The sequence below is a fragment of the Chaetodon trifascialis genome, chromosome 7 (genome assembly GCF_039877785.1).
Source record: "Chaetodon trifascialis isolate fChaTrf1 chromosome 7, fChaTrf1.hap1, whole genome shotgun sequence".
In the NCBI taxonomy this organism is placed as follows: domain Eukaryota; kingdom Metazoa; phylum Chordata; class Actinopteri; order Chaetodontiformes; family Chaetodontidae; genus Chaetodon; species Chaetodon trifascialis.
In genome coordinates, this window is record NC_092062.1 from 21042934 (window position 1) to 21064792 (window position 21859).

The following is a 21859-nucleotide window of genomic DNA, read 5'->3' on the forward strand; positions in this document are numbered from 1 at the left end:
GGGTACACCTGGACCAGTCGCCAGTTGATCGCAGGGCAACACACGACAGACAATCACACTTACACCTAAGGACAATTTAGAGAATATGCAAACTTCACACAGAAAGGCGCAGGGCCTTTCTGTGTGAAGTTTGCACGGGGATCGAACCAGCAACCTTCTTGATGTGAGGCACGCACACTACCTGCTGCGCCACCATGCTTGGTCATACATTTAAGTGTTGAATTGAGTGTGTGCATTAGTATGGTGGTTTTGAGCCTTATCCTGTTATTGATTTTATTTGGCATATGGCATTTACATGGAACATAAAAAACCTGGTTATTCAGATCCTTGTATCCATGAACATCACTGTATCCAGGTTTCTGTTCATGTGTCTGCAGGTGAGTCTTGATTTCTCTCCACTTTAGCCGGTATGAGATGGTTCAGAAACCCGGATAACTCCAGGTAGTAAATCCAGGTTTCTCAAAATCAGGATAAGGTGTTTACATGCACAAAATATAACCAGGATACTCCAAAAACCTGATGGTAACCAGGATACAAGCATGCACGTTTACTCCCACTGCCATCCGCAGGGCCATGACCCAAGCGTGACAAAACATAAGCTCAGAATTGCTTAAAAAAAACTGACAAAAACCTTGAAAAACTGCTGACTTTTTAATGTTGTCCATAAAAACAAACAGTAATGATAAAAACAACAAGGTGGTAATAATATTCAATAAAGTAAAACAACGTAACAACGGACAGTAAGAAATTAAATTAATTTAAGATTGCTATCATTCTCAGAGCCATCCCATGTACCTAAAAGCTGTGGAGCTATTGCATGTCTGCATTTCGGGCAAACACAGGTGAGTTTCCAGGGAGCAAATCTGTGGCGTAGTTAGGAATGTCTAGGTGCTGGCTGGGGTGTGAGCACAGACAGCTGATCCTGGATCAGGTCACCCAACTAGAGAGGTGGAGGTTTGGGATGGAGTGAAATGACGCAGGAGGAGGTAACAGATCTGACTGGCTGATAGAAAAGTGACAGTAACAGTTTCTCATTGTCAGGGGCATTCTGCAGTAGAGGTGCACATTAATATGCCCTATTTTATACATACATACATACGTACATACATACATACAGGAAACTCACACACACTCTCCCTCTACACACACATATACAGGTGAGGACATTTAGAGTTGAATTACTTTAAAAAAAAAAAAAAAGTTTCACAATTTTCTAAAGGTGAAAATGAGCACAATAAAATCCCTTGAATTCTTTAATAATCCAAAAAATTACTACAAAGCACCAGTATACTCCAAACATGCTGCTTCTTCTCCTGTCTAGCTTCTTCAGCTTCATGTTACATATAATTACAAACACACGTTTGACCCTGCTGTGAAGACAGACCAGGACAGGTCGGTGGAGCTTCCCGCAGTTCGACAGTGCTCAGGTTACAGGAGTTACATCTGAATCCCAGTGGAGGAGAAAGACTCGTCTCTAGTCTGTCACAGAAAGAAGTGATTCTTCCGTTCGCTCCCATCCTACATCTACAGTCTTTCCAAATCAAAGTCCAGCAGCACACCTGATGCTCTTCTGAGTCCGGAGATGGGTTGTGGGTGCAGAACAAGGAGGACTAACCTGACTGTGCTGTACATGGTGGTTGAAGGGGAGGACGTCTGCTACATGGCGGTGAGGTGAAGGCTGGCCTCAGTCAGTAAGAGTGAAACGTGCGAGGTGACTGGTCAGCGCGGCACCTGCATCTGTTGTGAGGTCTGTGATTGGTTCTGAGCCGTGACCTCGGGGCCCCGGCTGGCCAGTCGGCTGAGGATGTTTCTCTCTGACATTTGCAGCCGCACAGCGACAGGGGGTATCCTGGCGATGGTGGCCGGGAGACGTGTGACGTCAGCCTTCATGTCGCTCAGGAGTTCCTCGAGCTGTTTGAGAACTGGTATACAACACGTAAATGAGCTATGAGCACCACCGCGACAATCTAAAGGAGGAATTGTTTGAGGGTTTTAGTCAGTCTGTGTCTGGTGAAATTTAAGGATTCCATATTATCATATTTTAGCATTAAGATGCAGTCCAACCAATTTCTGGTGGAGTGGCAAAAAGCAGGAGGGGACAGGAAATAGTGTGGACAGGACTGTAGACATGAACTGCAGCAGCTACCATGGCCAGCAGGCTAACAACAGCAGTCTACAAAGCTGTAAAGCATTCATTAATCTGCATCTACTTCGACAATTGCCTAATCATTTGTCATGTTCCAAGCAACATTTGGTGGTTCCAGCTTCTCAGATGTGATGATTTGCTGCTTTTCTCTGTTTTATATTATTGTAAAGTGAAGATGTTGGTGTTTTGGATTGTACCGGGTGGTTGCAGAGTTTACTTCCTGAAGAGGTAATGAGAAGTTGTCCTTGTTCAAACACGGAAGCTGCTGTTTGTTGACGGTTACGTTAGCAGCCACAATTAGGGCCCACAAATTCAAATACTTATGTTCATAGCTCCCTTTTCTCTTTTCCTGGTACTGTCATGACTGACTGTTAAAATTCAAGCTAAATGAATATTACTGTGAGATGACGGCACAGAATATCTAAAACTATTCTCCTGCCAAGATTTGAAAAAAGGAAGGTTGCACAGTCATATGAAAATTGACAGTGATCAAACCATACACATTTGTTTATGTACGCAAATGAATTATTCCATATAAATGTTATAAAATATTTAAACTGTGATATTTTCTGATACAGTTAGGGTTAGGGTGTGAAAATCTCACGCTGCTGCAACCGGACAACAAGGTATGACCAATTTGCATGTTTTCCAGGTCCATAAGAAGCTATACTTGTCCCTTTTAGTCTTCCCTATGTTTTACCTTTATGCAGAACTGCATTGGCAGGCTTGTTTCCAGACATGGACTCCTTGCTGAGGTGCTGGTGGGACTCGGCGAGACACTCCACCTCACTGAAGCGAGTGTTGAGGGCCATGGAGGGGTGGGACGGGTCCTCTGTCATGTTCAGGTAAGCCGCCCTGCGCAACTGCTCCTCGATCACCAAAGCCTGCTCTAGCAACTACACAGGAAGCACAGACACACAACATGACCAGTGAGGTATGATATAAACGCAGACAGACAGAAACACACACGCTGAGGGGAAAGGTGAGATAACAGTGAGCACAGTCGGTTCACCTTGAACCTGCGGGCCAGAAACTTGTTCTTGATCTCCAGGAAGTTTCCTCTGCTCATCTCCCCTTTGAAGGGCTCATTGAGGATGGCAAACCTCACATCGTTCTGCACATCCTGCCACCGAGCGTAGCCGTGTCTGAGAGGCGCTGAGGTCAAGTGTAACAACATTATTGTCTTGTGGGGGTCTGAGGATTATAATATGGTGTTTTCTCAAGCAGGTTTTAAGGACAATAAATGCTGATTATTGTGTATGCATAACACTTTAAGATATCAGCAAGTAAAGCTGCTCCCTACAAATACTCCTAAACGTAAATATTTCAGTTAACTGTCTTCTTTTGCCATACAAGAAGAAACAAATGGGTGAAAATGCAGCATGGCCTTGGTGTGCTTCATAAGAGCAGCTAATGATAAACTCACACTGACACACACACATTGACAACCAACTCATGGATTAATCAACTAGTCATTTCAGCTCTAACGTGACAGGAAAACAGCTGTTTTCTGGATCTGTGCGTCTCAGAAATTGCCAGTTTGAAAGGATACTGTATGATGCCAGCCAGCAGCCAGTAGTCATGGCGACGGTGCCAAATCTCAAAGGTCTTCTTGGTGACGGTGGCTGCCCTCTCTTCATTCTGCCACAGAGAGTGGAGCTCTGGAAAGGAGGACAGACAGGTCAAAACACACAAACGAAAGACAAAAAGGCGAGGGAAAAATGTGTTTGCGTGCGACTTGGTCCACCTGTGAATCCGCCATCAGCGATGTTGAACATAAACCTCTGCTTGGTGGCTTTTTTCTTCTCTTCACTGACGTTAACCACCGACGCAGCTGTTGTTCCCTCTTTGGTGTTCTCTCCGTTCTGCAATTTGCCAGATTCGTCTATTTTCACGGTGTCCTTCTCCTCTTTTTGCTCTGTGAGTGAACAACAGAAACATGTCAGCAACAAAGTCTAAAACTCATTATGTAGACATAAGAGAAAGTCAACGGTTGAAAGTCTGTCGAGTCTGTTTACATTTAGACATTTAGCTTTGCCTTATATCCCCATCTGGTTTACTTTAGTGCAGTGCAAAGTGTGTGTGAGTGTGGACATGTCTGCACCTTTCGTCTCCTCTGTTGGTGAACTGGTGTCCATCTTCTCATCTTTTCCCTCCTCAGCTGAAGCAAGAGAAGCACTGTTAGAGGAACAGAATATACAAGAAAAAGGACAAAAGATTGAACAGCTGCCTCACCTTTAGTCTTGTCCTCCTCTGAATCCGTCTTGCCCTCCGAACCTTCACCCTTGACCTCAGCAGGAGTATCCTTCTCCAACTCTAAAGTCTTGTCCTTCTCTTCCTTCTCCTTGTTCGCGTCTTCAGCCTCCTTCTCCTTCCCTTCATCTCCACTTCCTGCCTCCTTCTCTTTCTCCTCCTTCGCCATAGTGGAGTCTACCTCTCCTTCTTTCTTTTCAAGGCATGGGGATTTTTCAGACTCATCTGGGATTTCAATAATCTAGGGGAGAGAGGTTTCAAATTAAAAATATCTGCTGAGTCAGGTATAACGTTACTGCTCAAAACTCATTAAGACTGTAGCCAATTGACAAGAAAAACGGGATGAATATAAAAGCAGAATTTACCTCCGGATCATCTGCCTTCTTGGCTCCTTTGCCATCCTCAAGCTCCTTCTTCATGTCTTCCTTGTCCTCCGATTTAGACAAATCCTCTGAAAAAACAGAACACACATGTCAATAACAGGCATGCAAAGACAGGATTTATATTCTGTCTTGTTAAATAAGGCAAAAAAAAAGTGTGTCCCATGACTGTGATCACTTGTTTCATGTTTTTCTGGTCAGCGAATCAGCTGGCAGTCAGAGAAATACTATTAAATGATATCAAATTATCCTTCAGTGCAACTGCTCACAACTTCCAGGGTTATGATTAGAATTATTTAAATTTAAAGTTAAAGTTATTTTTTTAATTGAGGTAAAAGTTGAGGCAAAGCATGTGGTGCTGGGGTTAGAGCACAGAGTAAAAGGAAATACATGCCAGTAAATTTTCTAAATTGTAGGAAATCACAGGGAATTTTAGATTAGTTAATAAAATAAAAAATGAAGTGTGTGTTTGTACCTGGGACAGGAGTGTTGGGCTGCGTGTCTGCAGGGGTTCCAGTAGATGGAGTCTTTGGGTCTTCTCCTGCAGCCAAAGCTGCAGCCCTTTTGTTCTCCTCCAGCTCCGCCATCCAGGGCATTGACCACTGACCGTTCACATGCTCAAACTCCTGCACCTGTTAGTCAACACGTGAACCCATCAGCCCGTAAGTCATTAAATACTTACATTATTTCAACACATTTTGTACAGTTTCTTTTCTAACTGGTAAATCATACTTTTTTCCTTATAAGTGACATCACACCAATACGGGTGAGCACGTGCTGCCTTGACAGACCCTCGCGTGGAACACCGTCCGCAAAGGTCTCAGCTCCATCAGCCCCCGGCTCACAAAGGTGACGCATGAACAGGGACACATAGGCCCTGCGAACACGAATGAAGAAGAAGGTGGAGGGATGTCATCCAAAGCACATTTGGAAAACATGATAATCTCAGTGAGACAGGCACACATCTCCCAGAAAGACACAAAGAAAACACACTGCAAATCAAACAAAACGACTCACAAATGCTAAGAAGTGTTAAAGGGAGATTTAAATCAGTTCACATTATTCTGTGCCACAAACACATTTAATGTTACAATACCAAAAAAGTATTGAGGTTGAATTTGTCGCATTGAGACTCACTTGAATTCTTTCTCAGACTTCCCTCGGAGGTCCCTGACCAGCCACTGGTTGGTGAAAGCATCCTGGGGAGGCATCCCATAACGCATCACTGCATTGAGGAAAGCCTTCCTCTGTCGTGCATTGAAGCCCAAAACCTGACAGGTAAAACAAAAAAAAAAAAAGTCAAGATGTTTGCAAATTAAGTGCTTTAGAGAAATAATAAAGTACGGTGATGATATTCAATAAACCCGGTCACTCATTTGTCATCTGTAGGATCTCACCTCGATGTTCCCGCCCACTCTGGCCAACAGCGGAGGCAGAGGTTTGTCCCGATCGTTCCTCAGCCCCTTACGATTTGGTCTGCGGGCATTCGCTAAAAATGAAATGCACACAATTAAGTCTGAGACTCATTCAAGGCAGTTTCACTGAATGGAAATCAAAAGTAAAAAAGCCAATGATGCATTGTCGTGTGTGCTCTTAACATCCTAAAGTCGCTCTGTGAAGATGTTCCACTTACAGTTCATCACAGCACACTCTGATCCTGAAGCTGTCCCTCCTCACAACCTGTCAGCACTTCTACACTAAATGATTCTCCTTGAAGCATGAAGCTTTCAAAACATTAACAACTGAAAGCAGTGTTGTGGCACAAAATATTTAATGAAACTGAAGTAAGAGAGCCATAATTAAGTAAAACCAAAATACATACATTGTTATGTGCTTAGAAAGGAAGTGCAGAATATGGAAAGAAAATAATCTGTTCTAAAACAATCCTGAAACAAATGTGCAAATATGCAAAACAAAGTGCATTTCACAACTTCATCTACAGCTATCTCTTTCGAGTGTAAGCAGACACTGCTGCAAGCGAGACAACTTTGATTTTACTGTTCTTTTCCTGATTCTTTGCCTTTTTCCTTCTCTTTTCCTCCTTTTTCTCGTCCCTGTACGCTTAATGCAGGTGATGCAGTAACAACTGCGGTTTCATGAGCTGCTGAGGTTGTCGATCAGGGTTTCATGGCTGTCCTCTTAATGTGAACAGTCATCTGCAGAGGTGGTTGGAAGGATGTTAGTGGACGAAACAACTGTGTCTCAAACAGGGGAGATCCCTTATTAACAGGAAGGTGGACAGCCGTGTCTCAAGCTTTGTTGGGACCAAATCTTAATGGATCATGTACATCTTCTCATACGCTAAGAGCGGGTGTATTCACAGTCTATCTTACCACTGGCACACACACAAGTACCTCCTCTCTTAACAGCAGCGATGAAAACTGCAGGCCTTACCTTCACTTCGCTCATCAAAGTCCTCGTCGCCCTCCTCCGAGGCCACCGAGTAGTCCGATTGGTTATCAGATTGATCCTCCTGCCAGTCTAAAGGGAGCACAGACAGAGGGGGGAGGGGGGAGAAAACTCTTCATTACCTGGATAGAATCTTACTGGGAGAGGAGATAAAGTGCATCCAAACTCCTCGTGGGGCTGCAGCCTCATTAAATTCATGCCAGCCAGACTTTTAGCCAGGAGGGGGAGCCACTGCTTCAGAACGACATTTTTTCCAAATAATCCCAAATCAACAAGGGAACAGTTTTATCATTTAAATCCAGCATAACTGGTGTGCTGAGACTGAACTGAACTACAACAAAACACATATAAAGGCAGAACTTCTTCTCAACATATATGAATTCAATTCTGACTGTTGTTTGTCTCCTTTGGTCTGAACCACAGTGACTTCTGGCTTGCATGGGTTCTCTGCCCAATTACAAATAACACACAGCATGAAAAAAAAAAAAAATCACAAGGTACAACATTGAACATAACACACATAACACACAGTGACGAAGAATCTGTTTGATTTTTTTGCATGTATATATTTTAAGATAGAAATATCTTTTAACTGTCTACTGCTGCTGTCTTTGTTATCCTGCCTTCACTTGGCTGTAATGAGTCTGTATAAAGTGGGCCAAAGGGGCTGATGAGGGGGAATGTTTAGTATTGTTCTATTTCATTCTGGGTTTTCATCAGTAAAGTTTAACATGCCGAGGCTTTATTGTTTGACTTTTAGAGCAAATATAAACATGCAGCAGTACTGCAAATATTTGTGAAATATTGCTGAATCTTTACAAATCTGAACTTAAAGGAGATTTGAGCAAAGCTTTGTTAAGAGCCCAAAGGCTACATTCATTACAAATGCAATGGCTGGCTGCTTTGGGCTTGGAAAGGAGTCCCGGCATTATGGTTTTTTTTTTTTAAGTCTCTGCTTCACACACATTTAAGATAAACACTCCCAAGTGAATCAGCAAACCCTGTACCTACTGCAGGTCTGATGCCGACTTCCTTTCTATACTGCAAAATCTGCTCCAGCTCCTTGTTGATCATTTTAAACATGCGTCAAGCACAGCACACAACTAACATGTTTGTACACCCAATCTCAAGCCACAAAACAAAAACTTCATGCCATGCACTCACTAGCTCTCCTACATTACACCAACACCACACAAACACAAGTCCGCCAACACCACTGCACAGCACAAGAAGAGGTTGCATTATATATTGTTCTGTACCCTGTCTAATACCTCGGTCCTCCTGGGAGCCGTCATTGTAGTTGACTGGCTTTCGAGTTCTTTTGCCTTTGCCCAGATTTCGGGCGAGATCCTCCTGCTGCTGCTCATAATGGTGACGGAGCAGCTTCTCCCAGTAATCAGGATCAACACTTTCCTCCTGCTTGATCACCTCCCTTTCCACCTCCTCCTCCTCAACGAAAGAGCAGAGTTATTATTATGAGAATGAACAGAAAAATGGTCTCGTTAAAGTTGAATAACAATGTTACATCTAGTCCAAAGCTGTCAGTGTTTGAAGCTGCATCAAAGATTGAAAAAAGGACCTTTTCGACAGACAGCCCCTGCCAAGGTGTCAAAAAGCTGAACCAACACAATTAACTTGTATTGAGTCAAACATTCATACAGACTCATGCTGTAGGCAATCATACCTCATCGTCTTCATCTTTGACCACATACTGGGCTACTTTAAAGGAGCTGAGGTACTCGTTCATGCTCTGGAGCTCAGTGTCGTCTGTGGCATCCTGGTTCCTGTCTAGCAAACGGTCAATTGCTTGGTCATCGTAGTGGATCACACTGCTGTCATCCTCCTTGTTGTCCCCTGAAAGCAGAAGAAGTCAAACAAAAAGGGGCTACAGTTATTCCCTGAAACATCTGTCAGATCAGCCATCAAGCATCCCAGTAGTAGAGTGATCTTTCCACCTCAGTCTCTCCCCATTTTCAGTCTCTATCTCCAATTGGTGGATATTATTGATGTGCCTAATGGGAATGGCGAACTCATCACTTCCTGTGTGTGTGAGTGAGTTGGCACAGTGTAGGATTTAATATTTTTGGATAACAGCGTTTAGTGGTCCATAAAGGACCAGTGTGCAGGATTTAGTGGCATCTTGGGTGAGGTTATAGATTGCAAATAACTGAATACCCCTCCCTTTCCCAGCATGTAGGAGAACCTACAGTGGCCATAGAACTCAAGAAAAACACAAAAGGCCAGTGTTTGGTTTGTCCATTCTGGGCTACTGTAGAAATATGGTGGTGCAACCTGGCAGACTCCATGATAGAGGATAACAGACTAAACAGACTGCTAAATAACAGACTTTCCATAAAAACAAAGATGGTAATTTGATAAAGAGGAGTGGGGAACCTTTGAACAGTTCCCTGTCATCTCTACATCTTCACTGAACTTCACTCAAATAGGTAAGTACCGAGGCCTTCATGGCTTCCTGCAGCACTTTCAAACAAACAATAAGTAATAACAGACTGCTAAACAGTGGCAATGTGTGTGTGTGTGTGGGGGGGGGGGTTGTGCTTCATTTATAATTCTCGCTCAGCCCAACTCTGGCTGCTTCAAGTAGATAGACAGATGCTTAAGATTGCAAAATTATTGTGTATCTATTGTATTTATTATTTAAAGAGCAGCAGTGTTAATCATTTAGCAGCGGTAAAAATTGTTGTTGTTCTTGTTTTTACAACACTCTAAAATCATCTAGCTGCCTTTTTAATGTTTGACAAATGTTTATAGTAAAATCCAGATAAAGTAAATGATTGACAATAGATTAATCTGGCAGCGGGTTAAAGTCGACTCACCTTCTCCGACTTCATCCTTGAACAGCTCTTCAGTTCCAAACTTGAGGATGTCATCGAGCTCCTGTTTGGACATGGAGCCTGTCTTGGAGCCGAGACCGGGTCTCACCACAAGATGGGTGAGCATCATCTTCTTCTTCGCCACCTGGTAGAGGGAAGAAGGTGAAAGGCAAACAAGCAGTGAGCAGGTGACCACAACATCCTGACACGGTTGACGTGTAAGTTCCTGCAGTGTTCTGCTCAGCAGACCTGAGTGATCCTCTCCTCCACTGAGGCTTTGGTAACAAAGCGATAAATCATCACTTTCCTGTTCTGGCCAATACGGTGAGCTCTGCTGAAAGCCTATAGAGCACAAACAACATGATCACCAAATCATCCACACAAACAAACATGCTGACGTGGATGCTTGGTTATGGCTGGGGGTTTGCAAACCTGGATGTCGTTGTGGGGGTTCCAGTCCGAGTCGTAGATGATGACGGTGTCGGCAGAGGCCAGATTGATGCCCAAACCACCAGCTCTGGTAGAGAGGAGGAAAGCAAACTGAGGCGCACCAGGAGCTGTTCAGATGAATGACAGAAAAAGAGGCATAGAGAGAAGGAAAGTTAGAGCACTGATAGCACACCACAGCAGCTGTTTTAAGAAAAATAAACAGTATATGTACGTATATGTCTCACCATTAAAGCGGTCGATAGCTTCCTGTCTCAAGTTGCCAGTGACTCCTCCATCAATTCTCTCATATTTGTAGCCTTCATTCTCCAGGAAGTCCTCCAGCAGGTCCAGCATTTTGGTCATCTGGGAGAAGACCAGAACCCTGTGGCCCCCCTCCTTCAGCTTCTTCATCATCTTCTGGAGCAGCATCAGTTTTCCTGAAGACTTGGTCAGAGCATTGCCCTCATACATGCCATTTGGAAGTTTCGGGGCCTCCTACAATCCAGGAAAGAAATCTGAATAAACTGACTGATTGTTTCAATACACAGACATCGTTAAGAGCTACGACACAACATGCACCTCACAACATGAAACTTTAGAGTTGAATTGTGTAAAAAGACTTGAACCCTACTGTGGCTGCTGCAGGAAAGAGGTAGGGGTGATTGCAGCACTTTTTCAGGTCCATCACCACATTGAGCAGAGAGACTTGGTTTCCTCCTCCTCGAGTGTTCAGGGCCTCAAAGTTACGTGTCAGGATGAACTTGTAGTATTTCCTGGGTTGAAACAGAGATAAAAGAGAGATCAGACAAAGAAAAATATACTATATAAGTGTTCAGAAGTCAGACTTTCTACACTGCATTGCTCAGAATACCGTATGTAGCCTGCTTTCGCCACACATCGTCTCTTAGCTTACTTCTGCATGGGGCTGAGCTCCACTCTAACAATGAGCTCGGTCTTTGAAGGCATGTGTTTGAAAACATCAGCCTTCAGCCTCCTGAGCATGTGTGGTCCCAGCATGTCATGGAGCTTCTTGATCTGGTCTTCTTTGGCAATGTCCGCAAACTCCTCCAGAAACCCTTCCAGGTTGCTGAAGAGAAAAAGAAAAAGAAATACATAAACACAGGGTCAAGGTTGGTGTTTTCTTTGCATCTGCAATACAGCCACATATACTATGGCCACATGTGGGGCTGCTCACTTGAATCTCTCTGGCGTCAGGAAGTTCAGCAAGTGGAAAAGCTCCTCCAGGTTGTTCTGAAGAGGAGTGCCAGTTAGCAGCAGCTTGTGTTGCAACGGGTAGTTGTTCAGCACTCGGAAGAACTAAGAAAGGATGAGAAAAACATTGCATTTTGGGCACTGGGCTTAATAATAAGAGAAATAAAAACACAGCAAGAAGCAGCAGTTAGCATTATCATGTGCAACACAGCAGTTATTCATCCACAAACTCATTTTTGATCAGAATTACCGGACAAACAACTGCTTGTAAAAAGTATTCTGTTTTCACCTTGGACTGGTTGTTTTTGAGTCTGTGAGCCTCGTCCACAACCAGACAGGCCCACTCAATGGAGCCCAGCACAGCCTGATCAATGGTAATCAACTCATAGGATGTCAGCAGGACGTGGAATTTGACCGGTGAGTCTTTCTGTAAGGAACAGAGACAGAAGGACATCAGTTGAGCTGCCAAACGATGAAAGAAGGAGGCACAGAATCATTAAGGCTGCAAGCAACTGTTTCCACTGGTAATATATGGTGCCACAAACCAAAACTTCTTGTTCAAAGTTTGTAGAATTTGGCAGCGTTTGCATTTTTGTTATGTAAATTCCTACCACTGCAGCTATTAATACAGCCCAGGACAGCAAGTGTTATTATGCAGGGCACCAATTCAACCTCCTTCTTCACTCTCTTCCATGGTCTCTTTAGATGTCATCCTTTCTGCTGCTTTGTCCTTACCTTCATCTTGGATGCTTTTTTCCCACCTCGGATGGCATTTCCCTCAAAGGAGAACTCGTTTTCTCTGATGACAGCCCTGCTGTCTTTGTCCCCTACGTAGGTCACCACGTACATGTCAGGGGCCCACATCTCAAACTCTCTTTCCCAGTTAATGATGGTGGACAGGGGAGCACTAACCAGGAAGGGACCTTTGGAGTGACCCTATAAAAAGGACGACAAAGTCAGCATGAACATGTAAAGACATTATATATAGATGCATTATATATAGATAGCACTTCTATCTAAAGAGCTTTACAGGTGCTGGCCTTTCCATCGGGGACAATTTGGGGTTCTTGCCTTGTGGATCGAACGGCCAACCCTGTGATCAGCAGGCGACCCAGGCTACCTCCTGAACCACAGCAGCAGTTTATTAGATAAACTACAAAATATGTAAACAGCTGCATCTGTCTTGCCCTGCCTTTAGGATAGAGTTCCTTACTTGGAATTCATCCCCTTTAATGGACAGAGTTACTGTGTGTCACATGTCTGAAACCCAACGCACTAACACTGACTGACAGGGGAGGGCAGACTGGACGAAACAGGGACAGGAACTTGCAGGAAATACATTGTATTTCATTTTATGTTTTACAATTTAGCATAAATAGGCTTAAATTAAGCTTTTGCCTTAAGAATTACACAGAAGTAAGTAACTAAGAAAAGCAATCATATACACTGTTCTTACCTCCTTGTACAATGAGTAGAGGAAGACAGCAGTCTGCACAGTCTTGCCTAAACCCATTTCATCAGCCAGGATTGTGTCTGTGGCCTGAGCCCAAGAAAACCTCAGCCAGTTCAACCCCTCCAGCTGGTAGGGATGCAGAGTGCCTCCTGTGCTGTCCAGATAGTCGGGCTGCCGATCAAACTTGATGGTGGGCTGGAAGCAAGAAACCAAGGAGAATATCAATCCCACATCTGTCCTAATTCAGGCCACTTTTATTCTGCCAAGGGACTGGGCTTGACAGCAATGCTTCATTTTATTATTAATAATCCATTTGACTGTTGCAAAAATGATTTATGGAAAAATCAGCTTCACATGAAGGCTGTGTTGGTTTTTTTTGGTACAAAGTTTCAAAATACTTACATCTACAACTGGATTAGCAGGTGGTCGCTCTGCCTTCTTGACTTTGACTGCCTTCTTCAGCTTCTTCCCAGGCCTGCCCTCCTCACCCACCATCAATTCTCTTTGAAAACAAGAAAAGCATACTTTAAAATGCTTTTGCGTACACCATGAAGAAGACGAATTATCTGACATCATGTAAATCTCTGCACACCTGTGATTCCAGTATGTCTGTTTGTAGGTGTCAAACTCTGGGATGTCCATGTCTTCGCTCTCCCAGGTTGACTGGTCATAGGGCAGATCTCTCCATTTGATCAAGTAATGCACGTTGTTCTTTTTATCAACACTAACGTGGAAAAGTAAATATGAAGGAAACATGGAGTTAAGATAAAGCACTACTGCTGTTGCCAGAGTAAGTCTTAAACATGCATTTTTGTCTTCATACAAGTAATTGTCTTGGTCAATATGATGCTTTTATTAGTCTTCCTTATGGAGTTCAATTATACTGCAATGTTGATAGATTTTGTAGCTTCACTTTTTGTACTATTTCTCATTTCCATGAGTTATTAGCAATGAAGCATAAAATCGTAAAACCAGTAACTACAGCAATGTGCTTCAACATCAAGGCAAGGCAAGGCAAATTTATCTGTATAGCACAATTCATACACTAGGCAATTCAAAGTGCTTTACAGAAGCATAAAAATATATCAAAATCACACATTTCAAAGAAAGAAAGAGAGTAGAAGAGAATAGAAAAATAAAAATAAAATACAATTAAAGGAAAATTAAAAACAGAAGCCAGTAAAAGACAATAATTTAGCATTGAAAATGATTAAAATCATTGAGCAAATACATTTACTTTAAGTAAAAGCTGTAGCAAATAAAAATGTTTTCAACCCTGATTTAAATGAGCTGACACTTGGTGCAGACCTCAGGTGTGCAGGGAGAATGTTCCACAGGTGAGGAGCATAATAACTGAAAGCTGCTTCACTTTGTTTGGTTATCATTCTGGGAACACACAGTAGACCTGTCCTGATGACCTGAGGGGTCTGGATACTTCATATGGAGCTGATAAATCTAGAATATATTTTGGTCTCTGACCATTTAATGATTTGTAGACCAACAGTAAGATTTTTAAGTCTATTCTTTGACTCACAGGAAGCCAGTGTAGTGATCTGAGTACTGGTGTGATACGGTCCATTTTTCTGGTGATTGTAAGGACTCGTGCAGCAGCATTTTGGATCAGCTGTAGTTGCCTAATTGATATTTTGTTTAGGCCAGTAAAGACTCCATTGCAATAGTCCAACCTACAGAAAATGAATGCATGAAGCAGTTTTTCCATGTCTTCTTTGGACAGACATCCCTTGATTCTGGTTATATTTTTCAGGTGGTAGTAGGCTGATTTGGTAATCAGCTTTAAATGGTTGTTAAAATTCAGGTCCGAATCAATAATTACACCAGAAGCATCAGACAGAAGCATCAGATAGAATATTAACTTTCATCAATTTCACGACTAAAACACAAGTTCAGTCTGAAGTTTCCACACAAATTAAACGTATCTTTAAATCTTTTTTATAGGGAAACTGTGCATTTCATATGAGATTATGTGTCCTACCTGTGGTTGAGGATGCGGTGGATCATTAGCCACTCCATTTTGACTCCATAGCGATAAAACTCCTCTTCCATGTGGACAAAGAGAGGATCCTTGTTCTTCCTCTTAGTGCTCTTGTCATCATCGCCCTCTCCTCCGAAATCCACAGGTGGAGGTTCGTCCATGTCAGTTTTCCTCTGGTAGTTACGGAACATCACCTGGCAGTTCAGCTCCAGCTGTGGAGGAGCGGCAGGGAGGTGGAGAAAGGAGCACTGAGTTTGTGTGTGTCTTTTGCGTATGTGAGGGAAGTGAACAGAAAATCAATCCTCTGAACTACAGGTGGATACAGCTTCAGAAAGCGTGTGGTACCTGTAGCTCCAGCACCCAGGAGCAGTGCCAGTAGGACATATTGCACCATTTGACAAAGAACTCCCTCTCCCTGCGGCCCGCCATCGGTGGGGGATCAGGAGCATCAGCAGGGAGGTCAGCAGGCCGAGGGACAGGCGTGGGCGCTGGCGGCTCCCCCCATCGCCATGTTAAAACCTTCTGGACTTTGCCCTTCATCGGTGGGCACTGTTACGAAGTAAGGCGAGGAAATAATTTAGGACAGGATGCTCATTAAGGAACAGAAGCAATTTGCCACTAATAAGAAAAGAAATAAAATAAATGTTTTTTAGGACATGAGAAATCAGCACAATAAAAACTAAAACATTGCCATGGTTAATCTAAAATACTGTAGGTGTGCACAAGATGGGATCTGCATCCCCACGCACACCCACGTGAGCACATGCACGCGCAGACTCACATGCACCAGTGCACACCACTCACCTTGCAGCGGGGGCAGATCCATTCTCCATTGGGGATTTCAGGGAGAGGAGGGTTGAGGCAGTGGATGTGGTAGGAGGAGGGGCAGGTGTCACAGCAAAGCAGCTCCCCTCCATCCTTACACACCCGGCAGAACTCAATGTGGTGGTCGTCTTCTTCTTCCACCCCTTCATCCCGCCTGTCTTCCTCATCCTCCCCGTCGGCCTCAGAGAGATCATCTCTGGCCTCCCACTGGATCCCCTCCTTCTCCTGGTGGCAGAATTACAGACAGAGGGAGGTGGTGTGTGAGGGGGAGGAGGGGGGCAGACAGGCAGGGAAGGTATGCGGAACGGAATGAAAGGAAAAAAAGGGAGGGGTGTGGGGTGATTTTCAAGAGCGCCAGGAGTGGGGGGGGGCATTGCGTGCGTGTGCATGTTTGCGTGTGGAGCCATAGTGGAGGGAGGGAGGGAGTGGGAGGGAAAAGAAGAGGAAATGGGGGATGGGGGGTGGGTGAGACGTGTGGTGGGGAATAGCAGAGGATAGACAGGAACATGAGTAAAAGGGTGGGGGGGGCAGCAGAGGACAAAGAGAACATTAAAAATTTGTTAAAATCACTATTAACCCAGTCCATTTCCCAACCAATCAACCCGCCCGTCAGCACAACTTCCCAGTGATGCACTTCAACAGAATTTTACAGACAGGTGTCATTTTCGGCCAGCTGTTTTATTCTCAAAGAATCAGGACCAGTCTTCTCTTACACACGACATAATGGCCTTCCTTCACAGCACTGAGAGGTGAGCTCACGGTACTCACACAGTGCGGGCAGCTCCACTTGCCCTCAGGTGCTTTCTCCATGTCAGGGTCCAGACAGACCATGTGATAAGCTCTGGGACAGGTGTCACACAGAATGATTTCTCCTCCTTGCTGGCACACCTCACAGTAGTCCTGGTGGTCTGTCTCATAGCCATCGCCGTCCTCCGTCTCCACTGGAAGAACATGTCCACAGAAAATGAGAGAAATGAGATTCAGAGGCCGGTACATAGCCTTCACTTTGGCCTTGACTTTGATCTTACTCGACAAAACAAAACTTCCTGCATTAAGCTGCAGTCTGGTTTTAAATCTCTGCCCAGCACTGGTGCAGCGATAACACAATCTTTATTTTAGTAATATTTCCACGCCAACCTTTCTTCTTCTTTTTTGCACTCTTGGGTTTCTTCTTGGGGCGGCTGCTGCGGTTGGAGCCATCAGACACGGAGAAGCTCCCATCATCAAAATCACTGTCAACATCTGGTTCATCTTCATCACTCTGACAGTGAAACAGTGAGACGATGTACAATATAGTACATTATGAATATTCTGATTTAAGGATCAAAGCCAGCCAAAACTGCGGAAAAGAAAAATGGGGTGGTGCATAAAGTATCTTACAGAGGAGCGCTTCCTCTTGCTATTAAGGCCCCCTAGTTTGATCTTGAGTGGAGCCACCTTCTTGGGTTTGGGTTTGGGTGGAGGTTTAGGTGTGGGCTTCGACTTTTTGCGCGCGTTGGGACCTGAGGAGACACAGACATTAAAGTTGAATCAAGACACAGTTCAGGTATTTAGAGAAATATTTCAGCAGCAGCTTTTCATATAATAAACACAATAATATAATAAAAAATCTATTTTGTTCTTACAGACCTGCCTTGATCCTCACACATAATCATAGCAAGCCTAATAATCATGCTCCACATTTATACTCCTTTACCTTTGCCCTCTTTGGTCTTGGCCTTGCGGAGTGGAGGTGCCGGGGCTGCTGGGGGGACAGCAGGTGCAGGCGCAGCGGCAGGAGTCGGTGCAGGTGAAGGAGGAGCAACTGTCTCCGACCCTCCGTCTGTCCCTGCCACCACCATGCTCTCCACAGCTGCAGCCACATTGGCAGCTGCCAGGGCTGCATTGGCAGTGGCGCAACCCTAAAAGGGGACACAGCACAGAGTGAGGAAGTGTCAAACTCACAAGAGGACAGCGATTATGATTGACAAGACTCATGCATTATAAGTCAGACTTCCAACCTTGTTCACAACTGCAATACCTTCAGAGGGTTGTTGGTGCTGAATTCTCTCCACTTAGCCATCATTAAAGTCATCATCTTGGACACAGCAATTTTGGGGTTCTTAGCTGCAATTAACGGCCTAAGGACATGAAAGTTACAAGAAACTGTGATTATTTTTACTTTCATATATACAGTGTTTCCTTATGATCTGGAAGAGGAAAATAATAATATCTACTGTAAACATAAAGGGGTTTTCTCACCTGACAAACTGGCTGAAGGCCTTGTAGTTAGTGAGGGAGCTGTAGTCTTCCTGAGTAAAGACGTGGTCAATGTCTTTCATGCCCCAGGCCTCCAGCAGCTGGGTGGAGCTTTTCGGCTGAGCCGGGAGGTGAGACATTGAGAAGATCAGCCAGGAGGTTAGTTTGTTATGTTAGCCCTGGAGGATTCAATTATCCACTCTGCAGGTGAGTCTGAATGAATCTTTACCTGGCAATCATCGTCATCGTCCTCGTCGTCTTCTGGTTCGGGATCTTTGCGTTTGCTCTTCGAGCTGGACGTGCCTCCTTTCTCTGCTCCCGCACCTCCTTTCTTCTTATCTTTGGCAGAGCTGGAGCGTTTCTTCTTTTTCCTCCCCGGAGCATAGTCGCTTCCTTCACTCTCTGACCGCACACCTCCCTCGTCTGCATCTCTCTCTGCTGCTTCTACTCCAATCAGGTGCTCTGGGGAGCTGACTGGCAACTCCTGCAAGACAGAGCAAGCATGCAAGCCATTTTGAAAATTACAAGAAGACAATGGAGCTTACACACTTTTGACAGAAATTATAAACTGAAGTATAAACCTTTTATTTGATTCCTAGTGATTATTAGACCCGTCTATTGAGATGGTTAAGTCATCCACGGAGCTGCATTGGTCAGTGCATGACTGACCTCTAATCAGTTCCTTAATCTACTGGTCGATTGACAGGAATTAGCTGATAACAATTTTTATCATCAAGTCATGTTTTTAATCATTGTTAAAGCAAAAATGTCAAGCCGTACTGTCACCAACAGGGGAAACGGGAGTATTTATCCTCAAAAAATGTTGAATTGAATAAAACAGTTGATTCATTTTCTGTTGATCGACTTATGATTGCAGCACCATATCATATCAGAGCAAACTTACTATCTTTGGGCTTTGGACTGTGTGCCTGTCTGACAAATGAGCATTGTGAATGTGCCATCTTGGTTTTGGGGGAAGTACACGAGGTATGCACCCCCAGACATAATGATGAACGGATCTTTTTCACAGCTGTTTTGCTTCACTGTGAACTGGTGTATTAGTTCAATACATGGCTGCAAAAAAAAAGATCGCTTTGTGATGTTTTGTGAAAGTCCTGTGTATCTGTGGATCCTAAACTGAGCCCAATGACTCACAGGGGTCCCTTGTAATTGGTTTAGTGTGCACCATTAGGCAGCCAATAAACTCCCCCAGCTGTGACCCCAAGTGGTGAGTTGACAGTTGCAGAATTGTTTTACTTAGCAGGTCAAATCTGACAAAAATCTAATTCCATGGGGTTTCCTGCGACAGCCATAACAATCCAATTTTAAGATGAAAAGTTTGGGAAAAAACAGCAAACTAACCTCTCTGATGGGTCTCTGCCTCTTGCTGCTCCTGCTCTCTCGGCTGCTCTTCTTGGCTTTCTTCTTCTTCTTCGACTTGGGTACCTCGTCTACGTCAGACACAGCATCCTCCGGCTCTTCCTCACCTGCGGGTGACGTGCTTTAATTAGTCAGAGAGGACAGTGTACACGCGGACAGGAGGCACTGCTGCAGGCCAGAGGGGGGGGGAAAGAGCAAACCGCGTGCTGGCACGACTTGGCAAATGTCCGTGCACGCCCGCACACACACACGCACCGTGAATGCCACAACAGCACAGGTTGAAACTTGTCGGTTCTCTGTCTTTGAAACTTTGACAGTTCATGCCCGCACTCAGGATCACACACGTGATATTTGGGGAATACGAGGGGCTATAAAATGAACGACGAAACTATCAACACTTGCTCGACAAGTTAGCTAACTGAGCTAATCTCTCACGGCGAGTGACGGACGGCCCGAGCCGACTACTCCTGGCTAGCTTAAGCTATCGTTAGCCTCGGCGAGCTCAAGTGACAGAGATGGACCTTCTTCAGAGGAAAAAAAGGCGAGCTTACCGTGAAGAAGTGAGTGCTCGTCCGCGGCTCCAAAGTCTTCCCTCTCATCCTCACTGCCCGACATTTTCCCAGCGTTTTAATTTTATTTCTTGCTGGTCGAATTAATCCCCCCTAAACCTTGCTCCTCGGTCGGCGAGGGAGGAGGGAAAATGACGTGGGACTGTTGGAGAATGGACCGGGGGTGTCCAGGAAGGGAGGGGGCGGTGGGTGCTGGAAAAAAATAAATAATAATAAATGGCATTTGGTTGGTAGCTACCCCTTGCTTATTCCTTGTTATTTACATTGCATCCAATTGACCACCTGCGTGTTCAAACAAGTTGGATAACTAGATTATGAACGCTTTGACATTATCTGTTGTTGATTTGCAGGTATTTTTCTACACAGGAGTCAATGAAGTTAAGTGTGGCATCCATCATTATTTCAAGTATGAGCGGCAAATTCGCTGTCGAGTTAAAACAATACACCTAAGAAAAGTTTAAGCATGGAAACCTTACCTTCACGCATTATAAACTTACTGTAGTGTGTGTAATAGTCCCGGGTCGAGGTGTGCTCTCTCTCGGTGCAAGAATTAATACAAGTCGGGCTGTTAGTGCGGCAGTTGTTGTCATTTAGTGTTCATTCATTAAGGCAGGCTGAACCAATGATCAGCGAAATTAAAAAAATGAGCCGTCAAATGACCCAAAACACGTTGCTCCGTCCCCCTCTTCTCTCTCCCCCAACCTTACAGGCAGAGCTTAGCTAACATCCTCACAAACACACAAAGGGGGCAGACATCCCATAATAATCCCCCCTCCCACACTCACACAGGACTCTGCATAGTTACCTCGCAACGGACAGACCATAATACTCAGCCTGCCCCCACCCCCCTCCAACCACGCGCGCGAGCGCACGCACGTACGCACGTACACTACCACTAGCCTACTAGACATGCATGCACCAGGCTCATTGCATGCACACTCCTTCCCCTTTCCACTAGAAGTCCCAGCCCCCTTAGCAACCCCGTTGTCATGGTGACACCCCCTCCCTGCGCTCCATGGCAGACCATAATACTCCAGCAGGAGCAGCATACATCCCATAATATACAACTCCTAAAAAGACAAGAAAGAAAAAATACTAGTCACATGGTCTCCAAGGGAGCTCAAGTCCACTGGTGACAGACCATAATACTCACTGAGCATCCACCTGGGAGTGAGCATGACTATGCCAAGAAGTCAAAGACTTTGGTTCAATCCACACACAGGTAGACTGCAGGCTTACATGTGCTGTGTGCAGGCCAAACATGCCTGCTGAGCTTGGTGGCAAACAGAACTGGATGTGTGTCAAATACTTTGATGATGCCTACAGCCCTGCTCAGCATCCCTGATGGAGGCTGAGGCCTCCTGTCACAGTGGTGTTGTTACAGCCAGACTGCACCACATCTGCCTGAGCAACCAAGAAGACTGAAATCTGACTGTTGACATTTGGCCCTTCCAGTGCAACAAAGGCCAACAGGTGTCCAAAGACACACAAGTGATGGCAAGTGTACATCATGCCGATATATCGGTCTGATGTTATGGCATGCAGGTCAAAGGTGAATAAATGGATCCATCAAACATGCAAAATGTTGCCTTCATGTTCAGTTTGGAATGCAGTAAATAAATACTGTCAAACGTGAAAGTTAGGTTTTTCAGTGGTATGAGAACTGCCAAAATGTGCCATTCAAGGATCTGAGCAGAGGCGACACATCAACTGCAGATGGCCTTTATGCTGCTCACAA

General features: G+C 44.5%; 1 protein-coding gene across 4 annotated transcripts; it reads right to left on the bottom strand.

The window, feature by feature from the left end:
* Positions 1 to 638: 638 nt before the first annotated feature.
* On the bottom strand, positions 639 to 21056 carry chd4b (chromodomain helicase DNA binding protein 4b). 4 transcript variants are annotated; one of them, XM_070965825.1, is made up of 40 exons: positions 20619 to 21056; positions 20104 to 20313; positions 19535 to 19659; positions 18402 to 18656; positions 18176 to 18291; positions 17955 to 18054; positions 17631 to 17835; positions 17315 to 17436; positions 17072 to 17195; positions 16703 to 16875; positions 15914 to 16159; positions 15455 to 15658; positions 15110 to 15321; positions 13709 to 13840; positions 13519 to 13618; positions 13120 to 13311; positions 12399 to 12599; positions 11953 to 12090; positions 11647 to 11768; positions 11365 to 11538; positions 11083 to 11224; positions 10697 to 10946; positions 10455 to 10579; positions 10272 to 10364; positions 10026 to 10167; positions 8873 to 9042; positions 8460 to 8634; positions 7174 to 7260; positions 6177 to 6268; positions 5917 to 6050; positions 5512 to 5656; positions 5255 to 5411; positions 4765 to 4850; positions 4382 to 4640; positions 4251 to 4307; positions 3894 to 4064; positions 3699 to 3807; positions 3159 to 3291; positions 2847 to 3042; positions 639 to 1922 (listed from the first exon to the last, which is right to left on the bottom strand). In XM_070965825.1, the coding sequence occupies exons 2-40, from the start codon at positions 20165 to 20167 to the stop codon at positions 1720 to 1722; spliced, it is 5931 nt and encodes a 1976-aa protein (XP_070821926.1). In that variant the 5' UTR covers positions 20168 to 20313; positions 20619 to 21056; the 3' UTR covers positions 639 to 1719. The 4 variants fall into 4 exon arrangements, with proteins under 4 accessions (XP_070821926.1, XP_070821924.1, XP_070821925.1 ...); XM_070965823.1 differs by having other exon boundaries at positions 8448 to 8634; XM_070965824.1 differs by having other exon boundaries at positions 8460 to 8637.
* Between the last annotated feature and the right edge of the window lie 803 nt (positions 21057 to 21859).

What these genes read in the sequence shown, in the direction of transcription:
- chd4b (XM_070965822.1), bottom strand. Translation starts at nt 20,167, where the DNA reads ATGTCGGGCAGTGAGGATGAGAGGGAAGACTTTGGAGCCGCGGACGAG. An exon ending in ACCCCCACAACGACATCCAG is followed by an intron (nt 10,365 to 10,454) that starts GTTTGCAAACCC and finishes TGTGCTCTATAG; the next exon opens with GCTTTCAGCAGAGCTCACCG. An exon ending in ACCAACAGAGGAGACGAAAG is followed by an intron (nt 4,065 to 4,250) that starts GTGCAGACATGT and finishes GTTCACTCACAG; the next exon opens with AGCAAAAAGAGGAGAAGGAC.